Here is a 27,527-nt window from a genome sequence, read left to right on the forward strand (position 1 = left end):
ACCTACTAATGTCCTCAGACTTCCTGCTCCCCTCCCCTCCCATGGTTCCCGGCTGGAGTGCTCTGCTCTGACAAAAAAACAGCACCAGTCACAAGCTTTGTCTTTTTAATAAAAAATAAACTGTCTGTGACAAGCAGGTTTTGAATTCCAAAACAGAGGAGAGGGGAGAGAAGAGAGTCCAGGGGTCAGCCAGGGAAAAGGAGTGATCAAGGCTCAGATTACCCCTGCCGTTCGAGCCAGGCCAGAAGGGATTAAATGTGCCCCAACTGAAGCAAGATGGAAGGAGATGAGACTTCAGGAAAGACCTCCCAGCGGAGCTGATAAGGGGAGCTGGAGGGAGCGGCTCCCTGCAGAGTCCTGGAGAGCCCTTGCAGAGGGGAGTGTTGGTGTCCAAGGTGGCAGCTGCTTTCAGAGTGGAGTCTCCAGATGTGGTGTGCTCACGCGCTTGTTGTTTTAGGGTCTCCTGCAGCGGTATGTTCTGGACGGTCCCAGGATGCCCAGAACTGAAGGATCCTCTCTGGGTCCTCCTTTCACGGCCTAGACCAGGTCTGGGGCAGCCCCCCTTAGAGAGGCCACGTGCTTGGTAGAAGCAGGTTCCGCAGGGCAGCCAGGCTGCTGTGCCCAGCCTCACTGAGCGCTATCAGTGGCACAGAATGGCAGAGAAGGTCCTCTGGTGGGGGGAAAGCAGTCTTTGGTGCTACTCCCAGCCTAGTCAGGAAGGAACAGCTCCCAGCTCCCCCAGCCAATGGCCGCACGCCCTGCCCTATCCAACAGCCCCAGCCTGTACCCGGAGTTTAAGCCACCTCTGTGCCCTGGAGGTTGTTGTCGGCGTCCATATCACTGGCAGAGGTCCTGCTTTCCTTGGGGGGTTGGAGGCACTGCTCGCTGCTCAGTGGGGCTTTCTCCCTGGAGGGCAGGGTCCCACAGCCTTGGACTTTGCCCCGGGCTCGGAGTGCCCCCAGCGGGGATACAAGGAAGGTGATGAGGGCTCCTGAGAGCACCAGGGCAAGGAGCACAGTGACGGTGAGGAAGTGGGGCCAGTAGGACTTCGGGGCAGCCAGGGCGGCCCCACCGCCAACCCTGGTCAGCGGGGCCTCCATGCGCTCCCGGGGAATGCCCGCCAGTTTGGGGTCCAGGGCCAGGGGCTGGTCCTGACTGTGCACCCAGTAGGAGACCACAGGGTACGAGAAGTCATTCTCAGTGGCCCAGCACTGATAGAGACCCCCTGCCCCATCTCGCAGAAGCAGCAAGAGGGAGCCATTGTAGACTGTGGAAGAGGCCTCTGGGATGGCTTCTACCCCGTGACTCCAGTGGTAAGAGGCCAGAGCCGAGCTCTGGGGACAGGGGAGCTCCAGGATGGAGTTGGGGACAGCCAGGACTTCTTTAACTGTAGGGGAAGGAAAGGGGCCAAAGGTTAAGAGGAGAATGCAGGCCCCGACATCTGGGGCCCCATTCCCGTCTCCGACTTCTATTTCAAGTCCTAAACTCAACTCTGACCCCTTTCCTGTCTCCAGTCTGGGCCCCAAACTAACCCCCAGTCCATCTGACTCCAGCTCTGACACCAGAATCAATTTCAACCCCAATCCTGAATCCCAGCTTAGAATTCCTATCCCTCCGCCCTACAGCTGACATTCAAATCCATCCTGACTCTGGATATTCAGTTCCCAAGCCATGCAGATGCTGAGGGGAGAAATTGATGCAGGAGTGTCCCCACTGCTGGAAGTCTCCCTAGCCTTTGCACCTCCTCTGGCCCCACACTCACTGATCTGGGGGCGGCTCCTAGGCCCCAGACTCCTGCCCATGGGGCCACTGGCACATGCCCACTCTGGGTTCCCTTGCTTCATGTCCTGCTTCCAGGACTTCCTGAGGAGAGAAAGCAAAAATTATCCCTTGAAACAGGCAAGAGTGGGAAGAGGAGGGAGCAAGAGAGGGAAGTGCAGTGGGGAGAAAGATGGGTCTGGGAGACAAGGTAGAACAGAGATCAGGGGAAGAGAAGCCCAGGGTGGGCTGAAACAGCTCAACAATGCCTGGTGTAACTCCATCCCTGGAGGAGCCCCCAGAGGCTGGGGGTTGTCTTAGAGGCGATGTGTTAGTATTAGGTTGATGAAAACGTAATTACGATTTTTGCATGTTGAAATTTGCCATTTGATATTGAAATACATTCTTAATAAATGTGGTTATGTTATACATCATTTTAATGTATATTTTTTGCTTTATGTTTTTTGCTAATGACCTACTACTTGATGTTTATTTTATATTTATTTTGGACTAGGGAAATAATATTAGACAAAAAGCAAATATGAGCAATTTTCTTACTCAAGCTCAAAATGGGTCGTAAAACGGCAGAGACAACTCGCAACATCAGCAATGCATTTGGCTCAGGAATTGCTAGCAAACGTACAGTGCAGCGGTGGTTCAAGAAGTTTTGTAAAGGAGACAAGAGCCTTGCAGATGAGGAGTGCGATGGCCGGCCACTGAAAGCTGACAACGACCAGTGGAGAGGTCATTGAAGATGATCCTCTTACAATTACACAAAAAGCTGCCAAAGAACTCAATGTCGACCATTCTGTGGTCACTGAGCATTTGAAGCAAATTGGAAAGATGAAAAAGCTCAATAAGTGAATGCCTCACGCGCTGGCCACAAATCAAAAAAATCGTCATTTTGAAGTGTTGTCTTCTCTTATTTTACGCCACAACAAGAAACCGTTTCTCGATCAGATTGTGATGTGTGATGAGAAAAGAAAAGTGGATTGTATACTATAACCAGTGAGTACCAGCTCAGTGGTTGGACCAAGAAGCAGCTCCAAAGCACTTCCCAGAGCCAAACCTGCACCAAGAAGAGGTCATGGTCATTGTTTGGTCAGGACCTTTTTTGGTGCAAGTGTGGCTTTGGGAAGTGCTTTGGAGCTTCTTTTTGGTCCAACCACTAAATGTCTGATCCACTACAACTTTCTGAACCCTGGCGAAACCATGGCATCTGAGAAGTATGCTCAGCAAGTCAATGGGATGCACTGAAAACTGCAACGCCTGCAGCCAATTCAAAAGAAAGGGCCCCTTCTCCACAGCAACACTCAAACACATGCCACACAACCAACACTTCAAAAGCGAACAGACTGGGCTGCAAAGTTTTGCCAAATCCACCATGTTCGCCTGGCTTCTTGCCAACCAACTACCACTTCTTCAAGCAACTTTTTGAAGGGAAAACGCTTCCACAAACAGCAGAAAATGGTTTCCAAGAGTTCCTCGAATCCTGAAGCACAGATTTTTATGCTACGGGAATAAACCAACTTATTTCTTGTTGGCAAAAAATGTATTGATTGTAACAGTTCCTATTTTGATTAATAAAGATGTGTTTGAGCCTAGTTAAAATGATATAAAATTCACAGCCCCAAACCGCAATTACTTTTGCACCAACCTCATAGCACCTGGAAAGAAGGAGCCCAGAAGCACATACAGGGTAACTGGCACTCACAGGATGGGGGTGGGCAGGAGGCGGCAGGTTTGAGACTCAGGGTCCCAGGCACAGTGAGGGTCCCGGGCAAGGACACAGTCCATACAGCTCTCGTAGACACTACAGTTGGCTCGAGGAACCTTCCAGATGCCTCCTGAGAAGCCTACAAACACTGCTCCCTGGAAAAGAGATGAAGCCTGTCAAGTCACCCTGCCACACCTAGTAAGGACCTAGCACCCAAGGCCTGCCCCCCTGGAGACCCCATATGAGGATCAGGCCCTTTCCCACCTGGGTAGGGGCCAGCTGCAGGTTGCGAACAGGTTCAGGGTCAGGGAACAGCTGAATCTCCTCCACCAGATAAGCACTGTGGTCCCCACTCACCACAGCCTTGTGGAGGGAGCCTGTGCCTGTGGAGAGAGACAGCTGAAATCACCTAGCCTCTCATGCTCGCTCTCTGACTCCAGATGGCCTCCCCAGCTGTCAGAAAGTTCCTTCTGGGACTTCTCTGGTTGCTCAGTGGTTAGGTCTTTGGGCTTCCATGCAAGGCGTGCTGATTTGATCCCTGCTTGGAGACCTAAGATCCCACATGCCTTGAAGCCAAAAAAAAGAAAGAAAGAAAGTTCCTTCTGAAGTCTGCACTGGACACAGATCTGTCAGACCATTTCCTTCCATTGCCATGGAGACAGAGCTCTCCTAAATGGCTGGAAATCCCTAGCCTCTCAGTCCTTCCTTGGAAACTGCCTGATCAAACTCCAGCCCTAGAGGAACCAAACTATCCCCTTTCTTCAATGGATATGTGGACTTTTAATCAGTTCTGGAGAAAATCACATCACCAGCCTCCCTCATTTTCATCAAGGGTCTCTACTCAAAGTTCAGTAAGGTCTACCCCGACCACCCTTTCAGAAATTACCACCTTCCCAACAAGCGTTCCTGACCACCCCATCACACTGTTCTATTTATTTTCTGATCTCGTAATGTACCAAGTAACTGACTCCTTCAGTATGTTTATTGTCTGTCTCCATGCACTCCAAAAGGAGCTAGCTTTTTGTCTGTTTTGTTCTTGTCTGTGCATTCAATATAGGCACAGCTGATGTCCTAAAAGAAAGAACGAACCTGATGGGCTTCTTCTACTAAAGCTCAAGGTCATCCACCTTAGCCAGGCCCTCAATACATATGCTTCGCAATCTTCCCCATCCCCCCACAGACCATTTCTCCTTCTTTCCACAAAGAATATTTGAATCTACTTCTCTCTTCTCAAACCTGCCTTTTCCATCCCTCAGTCCCCGCCACTCATGACCTTGTGTTCTCCTACTTCACAGAAAACACAAAAGCCTTCGCCTAAGAGCTCCCTCTACTTCCTGCCCATCTTCTCCCTCCCCAAGTCTATACACCCCTCCTCTATCCTCCCTTACTCCACCTTTCTAGCATGGTTTCCCCCATAAGATAAATAAATAAGATAAACAGCTCTTGCTAAGGTCACCAAAACCCTTCATGCTTCTCTACCCCACCAGACTGAAAGTTCAGAAAAGTTAGGGATGCGGCTCTTTGGTTCCCCTGCTATATTTTCAGAGCCTAGCTGGGTGCCAGGCACAGCACAGGTGCTCTGATAAACATTTGCTGCTTTGTGATAACCTAGAGGGGTGGGATGGTGGGAGGTCCAAGAGGGAGGGGTTATATGTATACGTATAGCTGATTCACACTGTGGTACAGAAGAAACTAACACAATATTACAAAGCAATTATCATCCAATTAAAAAAAGAATTTGTTGAGTGAATGCATGAGTGAATGAACTCAAAGGTCTCCCTCCTCAACCTGAGTTGCAACCCTGGCTCCAGTCCCTTGAGGGGTGCCCTGGAGCCCTCTACTCACTGGTGCCCAGGTACATGACCAGATGGCTCTGCCCGTCGATGCCCTGGGCTGTCTCCACCGCAAGCCATGTGTACTCTACACCAGACTTCACCAGCAGGGGTGTCCCCACCACTGGCTCATCCATCAGGAAATGGTCCTTCATGAAGGTCAAGGCTTTATCAGAGGAGGGGCCCTTGGAGCACTGAAGGGGGAAGGAGGCAGATCAGGTCAGCTTTCTCCTTTCCTTCAACCCACCCGTGGCCTCTTCTCTTCCTCCCTCCCCCTTGGCTAATCTCCTTTGCCTCCCTCCCTCTTGGCAGTCCTCATTTCAGGATTGGGATTAAAGCTGGACTCTGGAACTGCCTGGCTTTAAAATGCAGCGTCTGAATTCAGCATGTCTGAGGTTCCTTAACAGTGAAATGGGCCTATTACCAACACAGCACAGACTTGCTATGAGGATGCAAGCGACTTACATGAAAAGCAATTAGAACAGTACTTGGCATGAAGTAAGTACTTGATAAGCTTTAGCTGTCATTATTTCTACCCATCATCCCCGTCACCAAGGATGCCTGGCCACCAGCAGAAAGTAGGGTGAGGATCCCCTGCAGGCAAGGACCACCCTGAACTCATGTCTGTAGGCCCAGGCTTAGCATAGGACCTAGTACTCAGTTGGGGCCCAATAAATGTTCACAGAGTCAATAATGGAATGCAGTCTGTCACAAAAAGGGGTGGTGTAGCAGGGAGTATTTTGCATCATGGTTTGGCATGAATTGGATGCACGACTCAGGGAGAGTCCCTTCTCCATTCTGGGCCTTCTTTTTCTTACCCATAAAATGAGGGGGTTGGCCCGGCTGTTCTCAAAAGGCCCTGCCAACAACAGCATACTGCAGCTCTGGGACACCTGTGTCCTGATCATTGGTCACGATTCTTGTCCTCCGTTTCCAACGGCACTGTCTTAAAGCCAGCCACAACGGCATCACCTCGTGCTGTGTCCTCAGACAAGTTACCCTACCTCTATGAGCCGCAAATTCCTATCTGTAAAGTGATGCGATAACATCTGTATCTCATTTAGATGCCAGAATGAGCACATGTACCTACTCTCGCTTCCTCCCAAAGGGATTTTTTTTTTTAAGTCATATGAGAACATGAGAGGAGGTAAAAGCAGCCACATTTGGGAAGCTGGAAAGCAAATGAACAAAAGGGAAAAGACTTAGCAGGAAAAAAGAATCTTTCTAAGCCAGCCCATGCTTAAATTTTGATTTATAAGGCAGAATTTCTGAAGTTCATAAATTAGTGGCCTCAGTCCCCTCTGGAAACGGGGCAAAAGAAAGGCTATATTTGAAAATCTATTTAAGAAGTAGGCAGACTTCTTCCCAGCTCCATGCAGCTGAGTGACTGTCCCTTCCATACCCTGGCCCAGGACTGGAGGTTTATTCTCTAGAGAGGATAAGGCAGAGGGACTCTGGTTGGAGGACAGCGGAGAGGTGACACACCATGATGAAGGCAGGGGATTAAATGCAGGTAGACACAGCACCTGCTGAGACTCTTCCCCCACCCTCAGCCTTTCTTCCCCATGACTCCCAGATCCCAGGAGCCAGACCGCCTCACTCCAAGAGAAGACTAGAAGAATCTGCTCCAGGAAAGCTGAATAAAGGCCCAAAAGGAAAGACTTGAAGATACTGATATTGAAGGTCTCCAGTAAAGCAGCCTAGCCAGCCCATTCTCAGTGGAGTTATCATGGAGTTCAAGTTGCCAAGTCATACCCAGGGTGCAGAGTTTCCACAGCTTCAAGGTCCCCTCCCTCATAACTATGAGTAGATAGCCAAGGATGACCAAATATGTGAGTGAAACCACAGACATGAAAGATATAAAAAACAGAGACACGGAAAAAAATTAATAAACTTTAAGAGGAAACAAATGATTCAGAGAAAAGAAAACTTCACAGCGAAGTATCATTATTACCTTAAGAGAGAGAAGTACGAAGATAGCATACCCATGAAACAAGAACATACACAATGCTTCAAAAGAGGAGTTCTTATTCCAACGAATGCAGCCAGAGATTATAAATGTCCTGAAAGAAGACCAAACTAATACAAGTTTTTATTTTGCTCCCCAAAGTCAAACTTTAAGAGCAAGTTTTTATGATCAAGTTTCTAGATCCAAACACCAATTTATAGAAAATACTTAAACTCCACCACAGCAATGCAAAATCATCAAGATCCAGACTGTGGGAAATTCTATATAACAAATAAATTGTAAGAGAAAGAAAGAAGTTGGAAAGGGAACATATAGACTAAAAGAGACTGAAAAGAACAACCAATCCAAACTTACAGATCTTATTTTGATTTGATTTCAAAAACAAACTATATTAAAAAAAAAAAACCTTATGATATCTATGAGACTATTAGAAATTTGAATACTTTTGCATATTAGGTTAAGAAACTATTATTAATTTGGGTGGGGTGGAGGGCTTCCCTGGTGCCTCAGATGGTAAAGAATCCACCTGCAATGCAGGAAACCTGGGTTCAATCCCTGGAGAAGGGAGTGGAAACCCACTCCAGTATTCTTGCCTGGAAAATCCCGAGGAGCCTAACCGGCTACAGTCCATGGGATCACAAAAAGTCAGACACGTCTGAGTAACTAAACATGCATGTGTGCATTGTTTTTTTGGTGTAATAATGGAACTATACATTATTTTTTTTTCAAAGCCCTTATCTTTGGTGATACATACTAAAACCATTATGGATGAAGTAATGGGATGAATGGTAGCCACCCAAAGGTATGCCCATTGAAAACCTGGGAGTGTGACTTTATTTGGAGAAAGGCTATTTGTAGATATAATTAGAAAATCTCAAGATGACTCATTCTTGATCACAATGGGCTCTAAATCCAACAACAAGTGTGCTCATAAGAGAAGAGGAGGAGACACACAGAGATAAGGCTATGTGACAGCAGAGGCAGAGACTGGAGTGAGGTGCCTACAAGCCAGAGAACACCAAAGCCTGCCAGCAGCCAAGGCAGGAGTGAGGCCCAGAACGGATTCTCTCTCAGGGCCTCCAGGAGGAGCCAACCTTGACTGCAGCTTTGATTTCAAACACCTGGCCTCCAGAATTGTGAAGGAATAAATTTCTGTTGTTTTACACCACCAAGTTTGTGGTAATTTGTTATGGCAGCCATAGGAAACTAACACAGATGAAATGATGCCCAGAATTTGCTTCAGAAAATAAGAGGGGAAGTGAGTGGGGTAGAGATGAAGTGGTCTGATTGGTGAGGAGTTGCAGCTGGCTGATGGGTGTATGCTGCTAAGTAACTTCAGTCGTGTCCGACTCTGTGCGACCCCAGAGATGGCAGCCCACCAGGCTCCCCCGTCCCTGGGATTCTCCAGGCAAGAACACTGGAGTGGGTTGCCATTTCCTTCCCCAATGCATGAAAGTGAAAAGTGAAAGTGAAGTCACTCAGTCGTGCTCTTCACGACCCCATGGACTGCAGCCTACCAGGCTCCTCTGCCCATGGGATTTTCCAGGCAAAAGTACTGGAGCGGGGTGCCATTGTATAGAGGTCCATTATACTATTCTGTCGGAGAAGGCAATGGCACCCCACTCCAGTACTCTTGCCTGGAAAATCCCATGGACGGAGGAGCCTGGTAGGCTGCAGTTCATGGGGTCGCTGAGGGTCGGACACAACTGAGCGACTTCATTTTCACTTTTCACTTTCATGCATTGGGGAAGGAAATGGCAACCCACTCCAGTGTTCTTGCCTGGAGAATCCCATGGACGGAGGAGCCTGGTAGGCTGCAGTCCATGGGGTCGCTGAGGGTCGGACACAACTGAAGCGACTTAGTAGCAGCAGCAGTATACTATTCTGCCCACTTTTTATATGTTTAAAATTCTCTATAATAGAACATATTTATAAGACATATGCAAAGCTCAAAAAATCTAGGAAATTAAATATGTTAGCAGAAATTTAAAATCTGACAGAAGGATCAGAAGATAAAAAATTGAGATACTCTCTTAGAAAGTAGAACAAAACCAAAGACTTGGGAAAATTCCTAAAAAGGATTTTAAAAGTTATAGGACCAACCAATCCAGGGGGTTCAGAAAGAAATGAGAAAACATCCCAACAGTAGAATATCCTCTCCATGAAAAAAGAGATTTTTGTTTTCTTCACTACTATGTCTTCATTGCCTACAATAGTGAGAGGTGACCTTAAAAAATATGTATTAAATGAAAAGGTAACAGTTCAAGCAACAGGTAACAGTTCTTTTCAGTTCTTAGAACTGAAAGAACTAAATTTCCAGGCCTAAGGGGCAAAGTGAATGCCCGGACCATGAATGAACAAGATCCCATCAAGGCACAATATCATGAAATTTCAAAATAACCAGCAACACAAAAAAGGTACTACAAGATTCCAGAGGGAAAAACAGATATTCAAAGCTTTGGGGATCAGAATAGCTTCAGACTTCTCAAACAGTAGCACTGTAAGCTAGAATATAATAGAAGATGCCTTCCAAGTCTGAAAGGAAGATTATTTTTTCCTAGAATTAAAATAGATACAACTAGGCAAACTATCAAAGGTGAATGTAGAATGAAGACATTTTCAGACATTCAGGGTCTCAAAAAAATTTACCTGCTGTGTATTCTTTTCCAGGAATTTTGAGGCCATCCTGGTGGCTCTAGCGGTAAAGAACCCACCTGCCAATGTATTGAGACATAACAGACACGGTTTTGATCTCTGGGTTGGGAAGATTCCCTGGAGGAAGACGTGGCAACCCACTCAGTATTCTTGCCTGGAGAATCCCATGGACAGAGGAGCCTGGCAGGCTATATAGTCCATAGGGTCGCACAAAGTTGGACACAACTAAAGCAACTTAGCACCTACCCACCCATCCTCCACTAAAATAAGACAGTGAAAGAAAGAAAAAATAGGAAGTTGTGGGATGCAAGAAACACCAGATTATCACAAGAAAGAGGCAAAGGGAATGCCCAGAATGATGAGGAAGGGGGCTTCCAGGATGGCAGCTGTGTTCCGGATGTACATGAGACGAAGATGTAGTCAAGACTGCAGCAGACAGAAAGGATTTCCAGGAAAATGAAATTCTTAGACTACCAAACGGGTCTGTTTTCAAAAGAGATTCAGTTAATTGAGGTAGAGTTTGGGGTTGAAATAAAGATAAGAGCTTAGAAAACAAAGCAAGAAAAAAAATCAAGATAATTACTAACCCCAGGGAAAATTTTCTTAATTATGCAAAAAGGAAAAATAATCATGGCCTACTATATGGCTCAGTTGTGAGTAATGAATCATAATATAAATACTGGCCTGACCAAACTGACTATAAACCAATGCTGGGAGATAAGAGGTGGGTACAGCGGTGTGCTGGTAAGGCTGCTCTGGGGTGATGATTTAGTGTTTGCTGATTTCCATAATGTATTATTCCCACCATGGTTAATTTCAAGCTATCAACGTAATGTCACTGAACTCAGATTTGGAAAGAAATCCACAAAGGGTTCTTGCTAGTTGCTGCAAGTCAGCTCCAGCTCATCGCTGAGTGGGGGTGGGGATGGGGAGACACGGTTAAATCTTCACCATCCACAATGGGAATTCAATAGCTGCTGCCTGAAATGGAAGCAGCAAGGAATAGCAATAAACATATTTTGAGATTTGGAGATAAAATCAAAAGAATCAGCTAAAAGAGTTGAAGGAGATTGTCTCTAGAGAGGGAAAAGTGCTGGAGAGAGGAAACTGGGCTGTTGTTTGTAACCAACCACGTAAATCTCCTTCGAATGGTGTACATATACAACTCTGATCCAAAAACAAAAGTTAAAGAAGAAATGCAGATGAAGAGGCCCAGGAAAGTCCTTGGCACAGCCTGTGCTCCCTTGTCTTTTCAGTGATATACCCAAGCATATGGTGTGCACTTAGCTGGGGTGCAGGGGTGCTGTTCTGTATTTAGGATGGGGTTGGACACCATGGATGTGGAACGTGGGCAGCTGGAATGGTGAATATCTGAGCAGGTAGGACTTGGGGGTGTGGGGAGCACTAGCATTTATGGGGTGCTGTGATTCATCGGGTCGCAAAGAGTTGGACATGACTGAGCGACTGAACTGAACTGATCATGCTGTGATAGGTGCTTTGACACACATATTGTATGTCTGGGGGAGGCGGGCTTTACTCAGTGGCATGGATAATACTCACACTGCCTGGCCGTGGACTGATATCAGGATATTCATAAGTAGTCCAGCGTGAAGTCTCTTTGTCCAATTCCTTATACTTCCCCTCAAAGACACGCTTGATGTCCTTGAGTGAGAAAGCACAGACAGCAGAGCTCCTGGTCCCACCAACATGCCTGGAGACAGCCCGAGGGGAAGTTGTCTGTAACCTCCTGTGCTACACCAGGAAGCTCCCACTCCCACCTTGGCCCACTTTTGGTGAAAAACCCCAGAAGGGGAGAAGTATGAAGGGCTGGGTCAGTCCCCAGCCGAGGAGATAAGAGCTAGGAGAGTCCCAGACTTTATCCCATTTTAGGATCTGAGGTGTGGTTATCCTTAATGAGAACTAATTTGGGCTCAGGCCCTGGGGCGTCTCCCGTGTGGCCTGCCCAGACTGAGCCTCTATGGGAGAAGCAATGTAGCCAGCTCCCAGACAGGCTCCAGGTGAAGCTCTCCTCCTTGGGGGTCCAGTGTATTCTTGGTCCTCAGAAAACCAAACAGAACCCAACTACAAGACTATTTTTATTCCTTCCGCCCTGGTCTGTGGAGACAAAGCTCTGTCTCTATTGTTTCGTTTTAACCTGACTATGGCATAAACCATATTCTCAGTCCTGGAAGCCACAGATACCAGACCCTGCTTACAAAAGCTATCTTTGGTACCTGACACATTGTCAGCAGATACCTGAACACTGTGGGAGCCAGACCACAACAAATAAGTCTCAGTCTCCAAGCAATGACTTTATTTTTATCTTATGTTGTTGATGGTGTTTCGCTCTATGCTATGACCACTAGGAAGTTCACAGCTACAGATGTCCCAATATCCCCAACTGTATAAGTGATAAACATCTGTAATGTGCTGACTCCATCCCTGGGTTCTCCCATTCTCCTTTTATTTCCATTTCCTCATAGGTTTATTTTATTTTAATGTTTGCCTTTTGTAAGCTGCCTCCTATCCTTTTTGGAACCAGGCAGGACATAAACTAATAAGAACCTTTCTGAGCTTTATTTTCCCTATCTACATTGAGCCCTACATTAAGGGCGTGAGTCAAATTCCTGGGAGATGGTGATGATCAAATGTCTTCATATGTGAAGTGTGGAGTTTGTGCTTCGCTCACATCAGTTCCTACCCTCCCTGGCGGGCCAGGGCGAGACGGGGGCTGACCCCAAATCCCACTTCCAACCCCCACACTCTCGCCTAGCTGCTCACCACTGAGAGGTAAAGACTGCGTAGACCTGGGGATCGGTGGAGGAATTGTCTGCCAGCAGGACAGCGTGACGGATAACGTTGAAGGGAAGTTGTTCCGGCTGGGTGCAAAGCAGCTGGGCCTTTAGGAAGGTGGTCCACTTCTTCTGCAGCAACTTTTCGCCACCCACATCATTCTAGGAGCACAATCTAAGAGTCAGAGGGTGCCCCCACTGCCCACGCGTGACCACGCCCTCTAACCCGCCCCTCACCCCCATTGGACCCTAAGCGCCCAGCCCCGCCTCTGCCATCTCCCCCATTGGCTTCTCCACGGCCAGCCCCGCCTCCCACCAGGCTGTAGACCTTGCAGACTTGGGCCACCCGGGAAATGCGAAGCTTCTCGAAGAACTCAAACTCGCTGGCTGTCTCCTCGAAGAAGAAGTAGACGACCTGGGTGGAAGGAATGGCTGCCACGAAGGAGGCGTCCGCTGCACGGGAAGGGCAGATAAGCTAAGAGATGGAGCACCTAGGTGTCCTGGTTTCCCCTTTGGGAAAACCTTGACTCTGAAGACCAGGAGGTACTATGGCCCAGATCTACAGCTGGTCGAGGTGTGGCCATGGGTGGGGGGAGGTACTTTAATTATTTACATAAGATGAAAGCTTCCCGGGTTTCCCTGGTGGCTCAGTGGTAAAGATCTGCCTGCCAATGCAGAAGACAAGCATTTGATCCCTTGTCAGGGAAGATCCCACATGCAGCAGCTAAGCCTGTGGGCTGCAGCTATTGAACCTGTGCCCCAGAGCCAGAGAGATCCACAACCACTGCGAGCCCGTGTGCTGCAACTGCTGAAGCCTGTCTGCTCTAGAGCCTGTGCTTCCCAACAAGAGAAGCCACGTCAAGGAGAAAAGCCCATGCACTGCACGCAACTGGAGAGTAGCCCCTCGCTCGCCACAACCAGAGGAAAAAAACCTGCGCAACTACAAAGACCCAGCACAACCAAAATTTTTTAAAAATTAAACAGTTTTTTTTAAAAGATGAAACCTCCCCAGGACAGGAGGTCTGTCTTCTTCCCTGCAGTACCACCTTGCATATAGTACGTCTCAACCAATAAGAGTTGAGTGAATTAGCAGCAGTTCAGAGTGCCAGGTCTCCGGGACTTGGGGAAGGGGGCCAGACCTGTGCTGGGTGGGGCTGAGGTACTTACGTTGCAGCCAGCGGAGGAAATTGTCAGTCTTGAGGATAGGCTGGGATCCCAGAGTGCGCAACAAGATGGGCTCACTGCCCAGGAAGTTGTTCATGGTGCCAGAATAGAGCATCCCATCTAATGTGAGGAGAGGAGGGGGGACCTTGTCAGTTGGAGGGTGCCCCTGCCCTTCTCAGATCTGCCTCTGACTGGGGTCAGCATTCACATCACTCTCTGGCCTTCTTCATTTGTTCTACACCTCCCCGTGGAGTCCCAAAGCCCAGCTCACAGCCCACCCTGAGCACTGTTCTTAGGTCCTCCTCCCACAGGGACTGGCCAACTTTATGGCCTTCAGTGTTTTGGCGCTTTTCCAGCCTTTCTCTGGCTCCTCCCTCCCATGCCCAGCTGAACCACTTGCCAGCTAGAATCACTTATTGTTTCCCCAGGATGGCTGTTCTGTTTCTACACAAGAGGGCCTACCCTTTTCTTCCTGGAACACTTTCCCTGCCCATCTACCTGTCTTTCAAGGTCCCACTCAGTCAAAGGCCACCAGCTTCAGGAAGCCAAGGGGTAGGGGGAGTGATGGTTTGTGTCCAGGAGGGCACAGCACCATGATTTCCTCTTTGCAATCCCTACGTTTCCTAGCCCAGAGCCTGGCACACCAGAGGGGCTGTTCATACAGAGCCTGCTTGTTGAAAACATGGTGACTCTCAGGCCTCTTCCCTGTCTGAGACCCTTCCAGGACCCTCTCATCTCTGTGCATCCCTCCACATCCATCTTGCCCCACCTCCTTTGTGGCATCTTCAGCTGGTTGGGGTACCTGATACTCCCTCTGATTTTATGCTCTGAGGCTCCTGGTTTCCCCTCCCTTTGTCCTCTTGCCTTTCAGGAAATCATCAGATTCCCTGTGTCACAGAGTGACCGGGGAAAGCAGTTGTTGGGATGGACCAGGGAAGCCGATACTCACCTGCCATGACAGCCGTGTGCTTATGGGTGGGGTCGAAGGGGCTCTGGCCTTTCCCCTCCACAACCCTGTCCTCCGAGATGGGCAACAGCCTGGAATCTTGGAGTTCCTAGAGGGGGGGAAGTGGCTGGGGGGGCCAGAACGCCAGAGTCTCACGTCTGGGAAAGGAGGGTCATGAGGGAGGAAGGGGTAGGGGGTGCAGAGGAAAATTGACCTGGAGCTCGGAAGCTCACAAGGACCCTGGGCTGCAACATCCGAGTTTTTCAGAGCTGCAGAGGATGAGCTGGGGTGGAGGTGAGGTGGGGCCTGAGAGATGGCGCCAGATAACTCACAATGAAGGTACAAGCAGGGCTGAAGGCAAATGTGCCGCAGGCGTAGAGGTGGGTGGTGTTGAAGGATACCAGGACACGAATAAAGTTGAAACACTGTGTCTGGGGAAGAGAGACAGTTCAGGCCTCCAGGACACTTGCCCCAGACTCCCAGCCCCTGGAGGACTGCTCCCTCACTCGCTAGGAGGGAGAAGTGCTGGACAATGCTGAGACAGTCCCCGTAGGTCTTTATAGAACAGCAGGCCACGTGATCATGATCCTCTAGAACACGATCACTCAAACAAGCATCCTCTGCTGCCTGCCTCACCTAAGGTCATCCAGTGATGGCCTGGGGACACCAGGGCTCTCTTCCAGAGCCCCAGTATCGCCACCCCTACTTACCTCATTGCTCTTCCTCTTAAAGGCACATTCACTCTTTTTTCTGTCGCTGGCTGGCCAGGGTATCTGAAGTAGGGCATTGGGAAAGGGGAGATGAAGGGAATGAGATCTTGAGCTCTCTGACCTCCTACCCCCTCCTTGGCTCTGGTGTGGAATCACCAGCAGGCATAATGGTTAGTTACGTGCTGGTAGGCTGTAAGAACCTCGCTTTGTGACCCTGGCTATTAACTCTAATGATACTGATATTCATGAGGACACAGCGCCATGTGAGAACATGGTCAATGGAATCAGACCTGAGCTTGAACCTAGACTCAGCCACTTACTGGTTGAGTGATCTTGGTCAATGGCACAGATTTCTGTATGTAAAGCACCTAATGCCATGCATGGTATACAAAGCAGCAGCTGGAAACAAAACAAAACACATTTCCTGGGGAAATTGTTAAAAATTTTCGGTTCCTCACACCTCAGAGAAACTGTATTTTTAATCCGCATCCCATATGTGCAGGTGGCCCACAGGCCACATGCAGAGCAACACAGACTGCGTTGAGATGCTCAGTAATTGCTCCCTCCCTCCCTTTTTTCCTTCCCTCTCCCTTTCTCCCTTACATTATTCCTGTGAGTAGGGTGACTATAACACAGAAGCCTCAGTGATTTCTTCCAGTGGGTGGATATCACATTATTGATATAATTTGAGTCAATGTTTCTCTCATAGGTCAATTTCCATATCAGTTATTTTAGCAACTAGTATTGGGGCTTCCCTGGTAGCTCAGCTGGTAAAGAATCCGCCTGCTAATGCAGGAGATCCTGCTTCGATTCCTGGGTAGGGAAAGAGGCCCTTGAGAAGGGATAGGCTACCCACTCCAGTATTCTTGGGCTTCCCCGGTGGCTCAGCTGGTAAAGAATCTGCCTGCAATGCGAGAGACCTGGGTTCAATCCCTGGGTTGGGAAGATCCCCTGGAGAAGGGAATGGCTACCCACTCCAGTATTCTTGCCTGGAGAATTCCAGGGACTATCCACGGGGTTGCAAAGAGTCGGACACGACTGAGCAACTTTCACTTTCACTTTGTCAATTTCCATATCAGCCAGTTTAGCAATTAGTATTATTCAACCAGTATTCATGGTACCCATGAAGTGTGAGGTCACTGCCGTGTTTCTTGTCTGTCATAAAAATCATACGTGTATATATCCATACCAAGAACTGCCAATTGTTGCTGATTATAGACAACAGCAAATTGGGTAGTTATTCATGCATAGGCAGCCCAGGCACAGGACAGCTGCCAGCCCCCTCCTCACTTCCAGCCCACACGCTTTCCCTGGCCTCTCACCATATTCTTCAGCCTTGGCACCCCAGGATCCTCGATATTCAAGGCCAGAATGGCCTCTCGAGCCCCCACATAGAGAGTGCCTTCGTCATCACTCAGGAGCAGAGTGTCAAAGTCCTGGAGGCCCTTTTGGTGGAAGAAGCTAAGAGCTCTGCGTCCATCCCCTGTTGAAAGGTGGTGAGAAGGGGTGAGTGATGAGAAGGCATGGGCAAGCAGCTGATTTCTGAGAGAAAAGCAGGGGAAGGAAAGGATTGGCAGAGTGTGCTCCCCCCAGCCTTCGCAGCCGGACCCACTCTTCAGCAGCAGATCCCTGCTTTGCCCCATCCTGCTGACAGCCTAGGAGCATTGGGTGCTGAGCTCATAGTGGAGAGGAAAAACAACCAGATTCAGGGTAATAACAGATTGGGACAGACAGAGGGTGCCCCACACTCAAGAGACAGACAAAGGGACAGGAAATAAAGTGAGGCACAAGGGATGTTCTTTCAGGCCTAGGGGGCTGCGGCTGGGCAGTGCACGTCAGTCCTCACAGGCGGGGAGGGCAGAGAGCAAATAAGACAGACAGGAAGGTGTTGGCACCCACAGACAAGAAGGCTAGAGGTAGACAGGACTATGTGTCAGAGTAACTGTGGGTTGCAGGGGTCCCAGTCACCAACCCCACTTTCCTTCCCTCCTCTACAGGAAATTTCCACCACGAGAACCACTGCCATAGGTGGAACAGAAAGAAAACCTTTTTCTCCTGAGTTTCCTATAGGCGCCTGGATATCACCCGGACTGGGGATTTCGGCTGGCTGTGGGAGATTCCCTGAAGTCTCCCCATCACTGTGATGTGGCAGAGGTGGGCGTGTGTGCCCGGTCCCCTGGCACATAGGGCCCCTGGCACATCAGCGCGGAGAGATGAGCTTCTCAAACTCTCTCTCTCATGAGCACATTTGCACTTTCGCATTAGATGACTGATGAGCTAACTGTTAGCTCCGGAGGCTCAGAGAATCTTAGTACCAACCACGAAGAGGAGTTGGGGAAACATGTGGCAAGGTGCCAGAGAGGCTGGCCTCCCCAGAGTGTATAAAGCCCTCTGTCACTGAACTGATCACCCTCAAGTATGGTTGTCATAGCCCACCTGCCTGGCCCTGGGGACCATCAGCACCTTGGGGGCAGGGTTTATGCTGTAATCCCAGCACCTAACACAAGTGAGGCCCTTCCATCAATGGGCAACATGCATTTCCTTTACCAGGTTGCCCCAGAAAGATGCTAAAGACTCAGCCATGCCCAGGAGACCCTGCCCCTACAACTCTGACAGGGCCCATGTCCTTTCCTGAGTCTTTTCCCTGGAGGTGGAGGGCCAGAAGCCCCCACAGCCTCAGTAAGAAACCAGTCAAGCTGTGCCTACAGGGTCCCAGGGCCCATATCCCAGCCAGGCTACTCTGGGTTCTTATATTCCTGGTGTCCACAGTATTGGACACAGCGTGGTCCAGCATCATCTGTGCACTTGTGTGTCCTGGGTCACCAGGTCCATGGATTCCCTTAAGCCTCAAATGTCCTAGGGGCATTTGAGGGCATGAAAGCAGTTATGGGTTTGAAGTGCCCAGTTTGATAACAGTGACACTGAAGGAGGGAAAGAGAAATCACCAGCTCTGGAGAACCAGAAGGCACAACGCCCCTGGCCCCCTGCTCCCCTCACCTCCCTTTCCTCAGTCTCTCCCCCAAGTGAGTTTCATCATTCACTCCTTTCTCAGCCTGAATTTCTATTTCTGGCTGTCTCTCTCTCCCTGACGCCCTCTGCCTCTCCATGACTTATCTATCGTGGTTTCTCCAAGTTCAATTTCCTACCCCTCTCCTTCCATTCTCTCTTTCCTTCCTCCAGCCCAGGGCTGCCATCCCCTACTTCCTGATCGTCAGACCCTTACCTGCATAGTATTTGACCCTGGGTGTGGGTCCCTGCCCTTCACGCCCCGCAGGTGTCGCCGGTGGCAGGAACAGCAGGAGCAGCTGGAAGAGGAAAAGGCCCAGGAAGCTCCAGGAGTCCAGGCCCAGGGCTGGAAAGGCCATGCTCAGCCAGGGGCTGTCACTGGACGTCTCTGGGGAAACAGGCACCGGGTACTCTCTGGGTGAGCAGTTCTTACCACATCCCCCCTGGGAACCAATCAGAGAGCCCCAGGCAGCAGAAGTGTGTATGGCAGAGGGGGGGATGCTAGGGGGACGGGCCAGTTTCCTCTCCAGTGTGCCCTCAGAGAGTCTCACTTCCATCATTCTCACAGGCCTCACTCTGCCCCACTCTCCCCTCCGGATTGAAGTCCAGTTGTTCCCCATCCCTTATGATCTCTTTGTACCAATAGCCCGACTCTGCCTTTCCTCACCTTACTCTCAAGGAAGTCCTTCTTGTTATCTACTCTTTGCCTTTCCTCCTCCCACATCCCAGATCCCAAACCACTGCCTGGTCCTGGCTCCAGGACTTTCTGGGGAGCAGATTCCTGCACTCGCAGTATAGATTCTTCAGACTTGATTCTCCTGGCTTTTTCAGATCTCTTGATACCCAGGGCCTTGTACTCAGCCCTACCCTCTGATGACCCAAACAAGAAGACCAGGTCTGAACCAGGTCTGAACCGGCCTGCTCTGTTGTCTGACTCTGAGGCCTACAGGCCTCTTCTTACAGAGAGATGTGAGACCACCCCTCCATGCTCTCTACTAGCGTCACACGGAAGGCGGCCCAGGGCAGGGAGCGGCTGGTCATCTCCCACCTCTGCAGCTGCCCCCTCTCTCTCTGGTCTTAGTGCTGCTGCTATCTGTCCCCCTGGTCTCTGCATAATCCTCCCCTTGGACACCCCTCCAATCAGCCATCACATCTCACGTACCGTTGAGCCAGTCACAGCGTAGAACCCAGGTATCCAGACTCTTGGGCGGGGGGTGCCATCCGAGAGAAAGAAGGGAGGGCTCCCAGGCCCCAGAGGTGGGGGACGGGAGGCTCAGCCCGGCTGGGCCAGGAGTGCGGCCCTCCAGGTACCCATAGTGGCAAAGCCCGCACTGGGAGCTCTGGGCAAGGAAACCAGAATTTCCACCTCTCGAGTTGTGACAGATCCCTGGCTTGGGCGGAAGTTGGTTGATTGGGAGGGGAATAAAAGGAGACACACCTCTCTCTTTGGCCCTCCTCTCACCTGTCTATCAAGAAAGTTTAAAAGGCCAGAAAGTTTCTAGGTCATTTCAGCCATTCCCCTGTCCCTCTATCATCACAGCCAGTCTAACAAGCCTAGTCGGGATTTTACCTCTTGCTCAAGATTTCCCAGATAGGAGACATGACACCGTCTTTCATATTCCTCTTTTCACTTACCTCTCCACTCCTACCAACAGGGAAGTCCCTGAAGTGGAATAACCTTTAAGACCTCCCACGTCCAACCGAACCATAGTCTTTAAAAAACAATACGATCGCGAACAACAAGGACCTACTGTACAGTACCTGCTGCTGCTGCTGCTAAGTCGTTCCAGTCGTGTCTGACTCTGTGCGACCCCGTAGACGGCAGCCCACCAGGCTCCCCCGTCCCTGGGATTCTCCAGGCAAGAACACTGGAGTGGGTTGCCATTTCCTTCTCCAATGCGTGAAAGTGAAAAGTGAAAGTGAAGTCACTCAGTTGTGTCCGACTCTTAGCGACCTCATGGACTGCAGCCCACCAGGCTCCTCCATCCATGGGATTTTCCAGGCAAGAGTACTGGAGTGGGCTGCCATTGCCTTCTCCAGTACAGTACAGGGACCTATATTTAATATTTGTAATAACCTATAACGGAAAACAATCTGAAAAAGAATATGTTTATATATAATCTGCCTGCAATGCAGATTGACCCTGGCTTGATCTCTGGGTCGGAAAGATCCCTTGGAGAAGGAAATAGCAACCCACTCCACTATTCTTGCCTGGGAAGTACCATGGATAGAGGAGTCTGGTGGGCTACAAGTCCATGGGGTCGCAAAGAGTCGGACACAACTTAGCAATTAAACAACAGCAACCCACTCCAGTATTCCTGCCTGGCGAATTCCATGGACAGAAGAGCATGGTGGGCTGCAGTCCATGGAGTCACAAAGAGTCAGACACCACTGAGCAACTAACACTTTGACTTTTCCTATCTATATATACGTGCTGCTGCTGCTGCTAAGTCGCGTCAGTCGTGTCCGACTCTGTGCGACCCCACAGACAGGCAGCCCACCAGACTCCCCCATCCCCGGGATTCTCCAGGGAAGAACACTGGAGTGGGTTGCCATTTCCTTCTCCAATGCATGAAAGTGAAACGTGAAAGTGAAGTCGCTCAGTCGTGTCTGACTCTTAGCGACCTCATGGACTGCAGCCTACCGGGCTCCTCCGTCCATGAGATTTGCCAGGCAAGAGTACTGGAGTGGGGTGCCAAACTGAATCACTTTGTTGCACAATCTTCTCTTCTTTCTCTTTTTTTTTTTTTTGGCCACACTACCCAGCAATATGGGACCTTCCCCAACCAGGAATCAAACCCCCACACCCTGCATTGGAAGCATGGAGTCTTAACCACTAGACCACCAGGGAAGTCCACATTTTGCTGTACCTTTGAAACTAACACAATATTGTCAATTAAATATACTTCCATTTAAAAAAATGATTTAGGGGCTTGCCTCTTGGTCTAGTATCTAAGAATCCACCTTGCAATGCAAGGGACACAGTTTCGACCCCTGGTCAGGGAACTAATGTCTCACATGCCTTGGCGTAACTGAGCCTGCATGATGGCTAAGACCCAAATAAATAAATATTTTTTTAATGGTTTAAAAATTTTTTTGTAATAAATAAAACAATTGCATTAGGCTCTCATCCATGGCGGAGAAGGCAATGGCACCCCACTCCAGTACTCTTGCCTGGAAAATCCCATGGATGGAGGAGCCTGGTGGGCTGCAGTCCACGGGGTCGCTAAGAGTCGGACACGACTGAGTGACTTCACTTTCACTTTCCACTTTCATGCATTGGAGAAGGAAATGGCAGCCCACTCCAGTGTTCTTGCCTGGAGAATCCCAGGGACGGGGGAGCCTGGTGGACTGCCGTCTATGGGGTCGCAGAGTCAGACACAACTGAAGTGACTTAGCAGCTCATCCATGGCTTTGCTGAGAAAATTCCTTCTGTAGTCTTATCTCCAGCACTCTTAGGGCAGCATCAGGCCAATGGGAGACCCAGAAAATTTCCCATCTGCGCTCATACTTCTGAGGCACCCAAAGGCCGGATGGTGGCTGCTCACCCCTCCCTTAGGGCTCCAGGGATCTCATAATGCAGGCTTAATGAGGCATCTAGCACCAAAGGCTTCATGACCTAGAAAGTGGGTAGTTTCCTGCTCACTCAGCCCCAGCTGACTGCTGGTAACAGAGCACAGACGTCCCAGGGCTAATCGACTCTAATAAATAGACCACCTCCTTAAATGCATATTCCTCATGGTCAGGAAGTCTTTGCTGCTGTGTAACGTCCACCCACCCCCCTCCCTGCCACAGCAAAGCGTACAGAAGGTGGGACAGCTTAGGCTCCTTCTTAGAAGAATTCCTTGTCAGAGTCGGCTCAGCCTTCTTCCCTTTCCCTCTGCCCTCATTTTCCCTCAATTTCTCTGAGGGCTGGTCTCAGCCAAGCCACTCCTGACAACTGTTTCTGGCAAGACTAGCTTAAGGGACCTTCCTGCTGATCTAGTGGCAAGCTCACTCTGCAGTCTCAACTTGGGGACCCAGATTTGATGCCTAGTTAGGGAACTAGATCCCACATGCTGCAACTAAGACACAGCACAGCCAAATACATTAAAAAAAAAAACAACAACACTTAGTTTAGACTCCCCCAGACTCTCATGGAGTCTCATTGCCAGGCCCCTAGGAGAAGCCATGGGCCCAGTCACCCGGAGAAAATTTTCTAGACTCTCAGAATCAAGGATCACTCCCACCTGGACCCCACATTTCATGCCCCCTAACCCTCAGTTTAGAGTGGGAACCTACCCCGCTGCAGGCCTCTCTGCTTGAATGGACTGGCTTGTCTGGGAAGAGTTCTGATGGTGGGGAGCAGGGAGGAGGGAGGAGGTTCCAGCCCTAGGCTCCCAGCCCCTGCCTTGTTCCTCTCTCTCCGGTCCTCTCTCTCCGGAAGTCTTAGATTCAATGCCCTGTGCCTAGTTCTTCCTTCTGACAAGTCTTCTTTACCTCAACCACAAGTATGAAGTTTGCCTCATCGATAAAAGCTTTGATCTACCCAACAATTTTAGCTTCTAGGTACTACAGTAATGGTTTTTTTTTTTTTGGTCTTGCCATGCAGCATGTAGGATCTCAGTTCCCTGACCAAAGATAGAACCCTCACCACCTGCATTGGAAGCATGGAGTCTTAACCACCGAATCACCAGGGAAGTCCCCACATTTTAAAGATAAGGGAAGTGAGGTAGAGTAGCCAGAAGGAAAGGTAAACTCAGGTCTGCCTCGTTCCAGAGTGAATCCCTTAGGCGTCCTCCTCCTGCCCGGGTCCAGGGAACTCAACTCTGAGCAACTTGGATGGAGAAAGCAAGTTCTAGTTCCCCTGGGCTAAGAAACAGTATCTCTGGGGTGAATCTTGACTCAAGAGGAAACAGAAGCCTACAACTCCTGCCTCCACTGCCTCCTCAAGGGCCTCCCGGGCTAGTTCGCTGAGGAGCCTGGTGGGGAGGAGGGTTACCTTGCCCCCATCACTGCCCATCTTGTACCAGAGTCTCAGGAGTCAGACTTCAGGCCGCACTGCCCTCTCTCTTGCTGCTGCACACGGAGTCAGCCCACAGTCAGGGCTGGCTTCCTGGGCACGTAAGCTGGGCAGTCACACAGGGGCCCACGCTCAGTCTAACGCCCAAGTCCTGCTGTCTTGTAAGTCTTGGTTGGTTTTTTTTTTTTTTTTTTTTTACTAAAAAAATGTTTACTAATGTCTATTCCCACTTAAACATAGCACTGTCATAAAAAAAACTTTAAGCATTTGCAATTTTTTAATAATTTCACATATGTGTTCATGAAATCATAGTGAAGTTGATCTGGTAATCCATAAGATTTTCAGGTTGTAAACTGCAGAGGCTATATATGAGATAGGTGATTTCAGAAATGTAGGGAAGGAGTTTGGGAGGGGGGAAGAAAAGGAGAAAGGAGATAAGGTCTTTGGAAACAGAGTTTTCTGTGGAATCTCCTGAAAACTTTTCTGGCATTCCACCTTGGAAAGATATTTTGGTAAATAGTCAGAATGTTTGAAAGTCTAGATTTTGAATGAGGGGCCCCACACTTTCATTTTGCACTGGGCCCGGCAAATAATGAACAGGACCTCTCACAACATCGGGGATGCTCAGAGCTGACAGGGTCCCACCCTCTCTCTGTACAAATGAGGAAACCAAGGCCAGGGAGAGGAAGTGTCTTGGCTGAGGCTGAAGTAGGGCAGCAGTTCAGGTGGGGTGGCGGTAGGAAGGGGTCAGTGGTTCAGGACCAGGTTGTAGGGGCTATGCCATTTCACAGCTGCACTGTGGGAGCTCCCCAACTCCTTTCTCTCCAAGCCCCGGGGCCCAACCTGGGGACCCCCATGACAGCAGTGCTGAGTTCAACCCTGACCTCCCAGTGGGGACTCTTTCCCCATGGCCCCTGCTGCTGCTGCTGCTGCTAAGTCGCTTCAATCATGTCCGACTCTGTGCGACCCCATAGACGGCAGCCCACCAGGCTGCCCCATCCCTGGGATTCTCCAGGCAAGAGTACTGGAGTGGGTTGCCATTTCCTTCTCCAATGCATGAAAGTAAAAAATGAAAGTGAAGTCGCTCAGTCGTGTCTGACTCTTAGCGACCCCATGGACCGCAGCCTACCAGGCTCCTCTGCCCATGGGATTTTCCTGGCAAGAGTACTGGAGTGGGTTGCCATTTCCTTCTCCAATGCATGAAAGTAAAAAATGAAAGTGAAGTCGCTCAGTCGTGTCTGACTCTTAGCGACCCCATGGACCGCAGCCTACCAGGCTCCTCTGCCCATGGGATTTTCCTGGCAAGAGTACTGGAGTGGGTTGCCATTGCCCCTAGACCACATCAAATAATAACCCCTTTCTGGCCAGCTTTCACCCCAGGATGGAAATCTAGATGTGAGGATAGAGGTGAGAGAAGTTGCTTCCCATACCCACCCCATGCTCACCCCAGGGTCTCTGTCTCTTCTGCACTCTGATGGAGCCTGGATACCTCACCAAGGGAGGGATCCTGGAGCCAGGAGAGAAGCCACTCCTGGCTGTGCCAACGACCCAGCTGGTCTAATTCTTCCCACCACCTCTCCCCTCAGCTTCAGGGAAGCCCCAGAAGAGCACAGTCCTAGGGAACATCAGCTTCCCGGGTCCCCTTCTTAGCCCTATCTACCCAGTCCCTCATTATCCTCTTTTTTACAATCACAAGAAGTCAAATCAACTTTTAATTAAAGTGCCTAATGTGTGTAAGGCACTAAGGATATATCCCCAAGCCTCTGCTCCCCCAGCACCCCCCACCTCTTCTCACCCCCACAGTCTCCAGCCTTCTTTCTGTCCACCCAGCCCAATCCCCTTTAACCCCTTACCAGTGCCTCCTGGGTTTCCTCCTCCTGTCCGACTAGTGCTGGAAGACTGAGCTGAGTATTGAACACAATGGCCTGACCCCCTCTGTCCGCCCCTCCTCGGGGCAGAGCAAGCGCCAGACAATGGACCGCCCCCTCCATTCTGAACTGTCAGCGCTTAGGCTCCCTTACCTGGAGCTTGGATGTGCTGCTGCGTCTCCCTCCCTCTGGAATGCCAGGCTTCCTGTCTCCCAGTGCCTCCGTCCCTGCCACACCCCCGCCCCCCACCCCCAACCCCATCCCGCCTCACTGGTCCTCAGTCACCATGGCAACTGCATCTCTAAGTGGGAGGGACTAGAATCTCCCCATATTCTTCCTCCTCCTACTCGTGTCCCCCTGCGCCCCACCTTCTGCGGCTCCTGAATCCACATGTGTGGAGGACGCAGGGCTCTGGATGTGGGGGGATGTGGGGGGGGCACACTAGCCTCTGGGGGTCCTTGCTCATCTCCCTTGCCCACTGTCAGGCAGACATCACGATGCAGATGTCCCCCAGCTTGGTTCAGGGGATTAGTTGAGGCCAATTCTCCTTATGGTCAGTTCCTCTGGGTTTTCCCCCTTCTCTCAGGAACTATGTATAGGTAAGGGGGTCACACCTGGATGCTGGCCAGCCTGACCCCAGGCAAACTGAGTTTGCCAGCGAGGATGCAAATGAACACACAAATACCCATGCAAATAAGCCAAGAGGCAAGGTCTCTGTCAAGAAGCCTAAGAAGCTATCTCCCATTAATATTATCCTGGCTTGCATGGCAAGGGCGCCACTGCCAGGTTCAAGTTCTGCTGTTCATTCCTAAGACACTTTACCAAGATGCCAGAAGCCTTTGGCTAACCCCCTGAGACCTATTAGAAGGAGAAAGTTTGTGCTATAAGAGGAGGGACAGAGGGTAGACTTCAGAAAGGACTTTCCAGAGGATCAGACCAGATAGGGATAAAAAGAGACAAGCCTAAACTGGATTCTTTCCTATTGAGAGGCAAGCAGGGGTCTGGGCAGAAGCTTTGGAAGCTGACTGGGGTCCTCTACTAGCCCTGATCCTGAGCCACTATGTACCAGAGCTCCCTCGTGTCCCCCCTGGGGCTTACCTTCTTCATTGGTAAAATGAGGAGTTGAAAAAGCCCCTTCTAGGGGACTTCCCTGGCGGCCCAGTGGTTAAGACTCTGCACTTCCACTGCAGGGGACATGGGTGCAACTCTTGGCTGGGGAACTCAGATCCTAGATGTCATACGGCCAAAAAAAGAAAAACAAAAAGCCCCTTCTAGATTGGTCTCTCCTGGTCTGTGGGAAGATTGTGAAAAAAGGCACCATGGGGCTGGAAAGCAGAAGCCCTGGATCCCAGGCCTGGATCCCTATAACTTGCTGTGTGATCTTAGGCAGGGCACCTGCCCTCTCTGATTTACATAAGTAAAATGATGACTTTTCAGCTTACCTGGGAGCAGCTTGGCTCATCTCTAGACTTAGTATTTTTTTACAAAGAAGGAAGTGAGTGTTCTGGTGGCGGTCCAGGGCAGAGAGTTTCACAGGCCAGATGTGGTTCCCCTTAAGGTCTGGTTTGGGGTAGCGAGTGAGCATTTCCGTCTGGGGCAGGGCAAGAAGGGCATGTGTTGAAAGCAGAAGTGGACTAAGCAGAGATGCTGTCGCATCCCCCACCACTTCCTGACACGCCATCCTCTGTACCCTCAGCCCTGAGGCCCTGGGGATTCGAAGAAAGCCAAAAGATTCTTCCTAAGGCAGGAGGCAGATGGGCCCCTGTAGGGCCCATAGGAAATCCACTCCATGTGGACTGAAATTCCAAGAAGAAAGTAACAGGACAATTAAGAGAGGAGGCTGGGCCCTGCCCAGACCACATATCACTCATCTTTAGGGGACCTGTCTGACCACACATGCACAGAAAGGCTCCTTGGAGATCATGGGGAGTAATGCCAGGGGATGGCCTACCCATAGGCCTTTGCAGTAGAGTCCATCTTGACCAAGAGATGCATGCGCAAATGTGGAAGGATCCTGAGATATATGAAATATGGACCAGGCAAATCAAAATGATTGGCCAAAGGAAAACCAGAAGATACACCCCATAAAAATAATTCAAACTACCACG

General features: G+C 49.9%; 1 protein-coding gene and 2 long non-coding RNA genes across 7 annotated transcripts; 2 read left to right on the forward strand and 1 right to left on the reverse strand.

The window, feature by feature from the left end:
• Nucleotides 1-88: 88 nt before the first annotated feature.
• Nucleotides 89-25,641, reverse strand: SEMA4A (semaphorin 4A). Of its 5 annotated transcripts, none has more exons than XM_044944251.2 (15): nt 25,573-25,641; nt 18,767-18,848; nt 16,866-17,026; nt 15,544-15,606; nt 15,166-15,264; nt 14,837-14,942; nt 13,891-14,007; nt 13,052-13,176; nt 12,713-12,885; nt 11,492-11,642; nt 5,321-5,501; nt 3,740-3,858; nt 3,473-3,630; nt 1,763-1,863; nt 89-1,387 (listed from the first exon to the last, which is right to left on the reverse strand). In XM_044944251.2, the coding sequence occupies exons 3-15, from the start codon at nt 16,866-16,868 to the stop codon at nt 795-797; spliced, it is 1,989 nt and encodes a 662-aa protein (XP_044800186.1). In that variant the 5' UTR covers nt 16,869-17,026; nt 18,767-18,848; nt 25,573-25,641; the 3' UTR covers nt 89-794. The 5 variants fall into 5 exon arrangements, with proteins under 5 accessions (XP_044800186.1, XP_044800185.1, XP_044800188.1 ...); XM_044944250.2 differs by lacking the exon at nt 25,573-25,641 and adding an exon at nt 22,831-22,966 and having other exon boundaries at nt 18,767-18,937; XM_044944253.2 differs by lacking the exon at nt 25,573-25,641 and adding an exon at nt 22,831-22,859.
• On the forward strand, nt 5,509-7,772 carry LOC123333971. Its single transcript, XR_006551609.2, has 2 exons — nt 5,509-5,805; nt 6,884-7,772. It is a non-coding gene; the product is annotated as an uncharacterized LOC123333971 (long non-coding RNA).
• Nucleotides 13,128-13,721, forward strand: LOC123465875. Its single transcript, XR_006641172.1, has 2 exons — nt 13,128-13,266; nt 13,427-13,721. It is a non-coding gene; the product is annotated as an uncharacterized LOC123465875 (long non-coding RNA).
• Nucleotides 25,642-27,527: the final 1,886 nt, after the last annotated feature.

The sequence above is a fragment of the Bubalus bubalis genome, chromosome 6, assembly GCF_019923935.1.
Source record: "Bubalus bubalis isolate 160015118507 breed Murrah chromosome 6, NDDB_SH_1, whole genome shotgun sequence".
NCBI lineage: Eukaryota > Metazoa > Chordata > Mammalia > Artiodactyla > Bovidae > Bubalus > Bubalus bubalis.

Coding starts and splice junctions, on each gene's coding strand:
- SEMA4A (XM_044944250.2), bottom strand. CDS start 18,908: ATGGCCTTTCCAGCCCTGGGCCTGGACTCCTGGAGCTTCCTGGGCCTT. Junction 12,886..13,051: donor GGGTGGCCCAAGTCTGCAAG/GTCTACAGCCTG, acceptor TTGTGCTCCTAG/AATGATGTGGGTGGCGAAAA. Junction 3,859..5,320: donor GGTCATGTACCTGGGCACCA/GTGAGTAGAGGG, acceptor CTCTCTCCACAG/GCACAGGCTCCCTCCACAAG.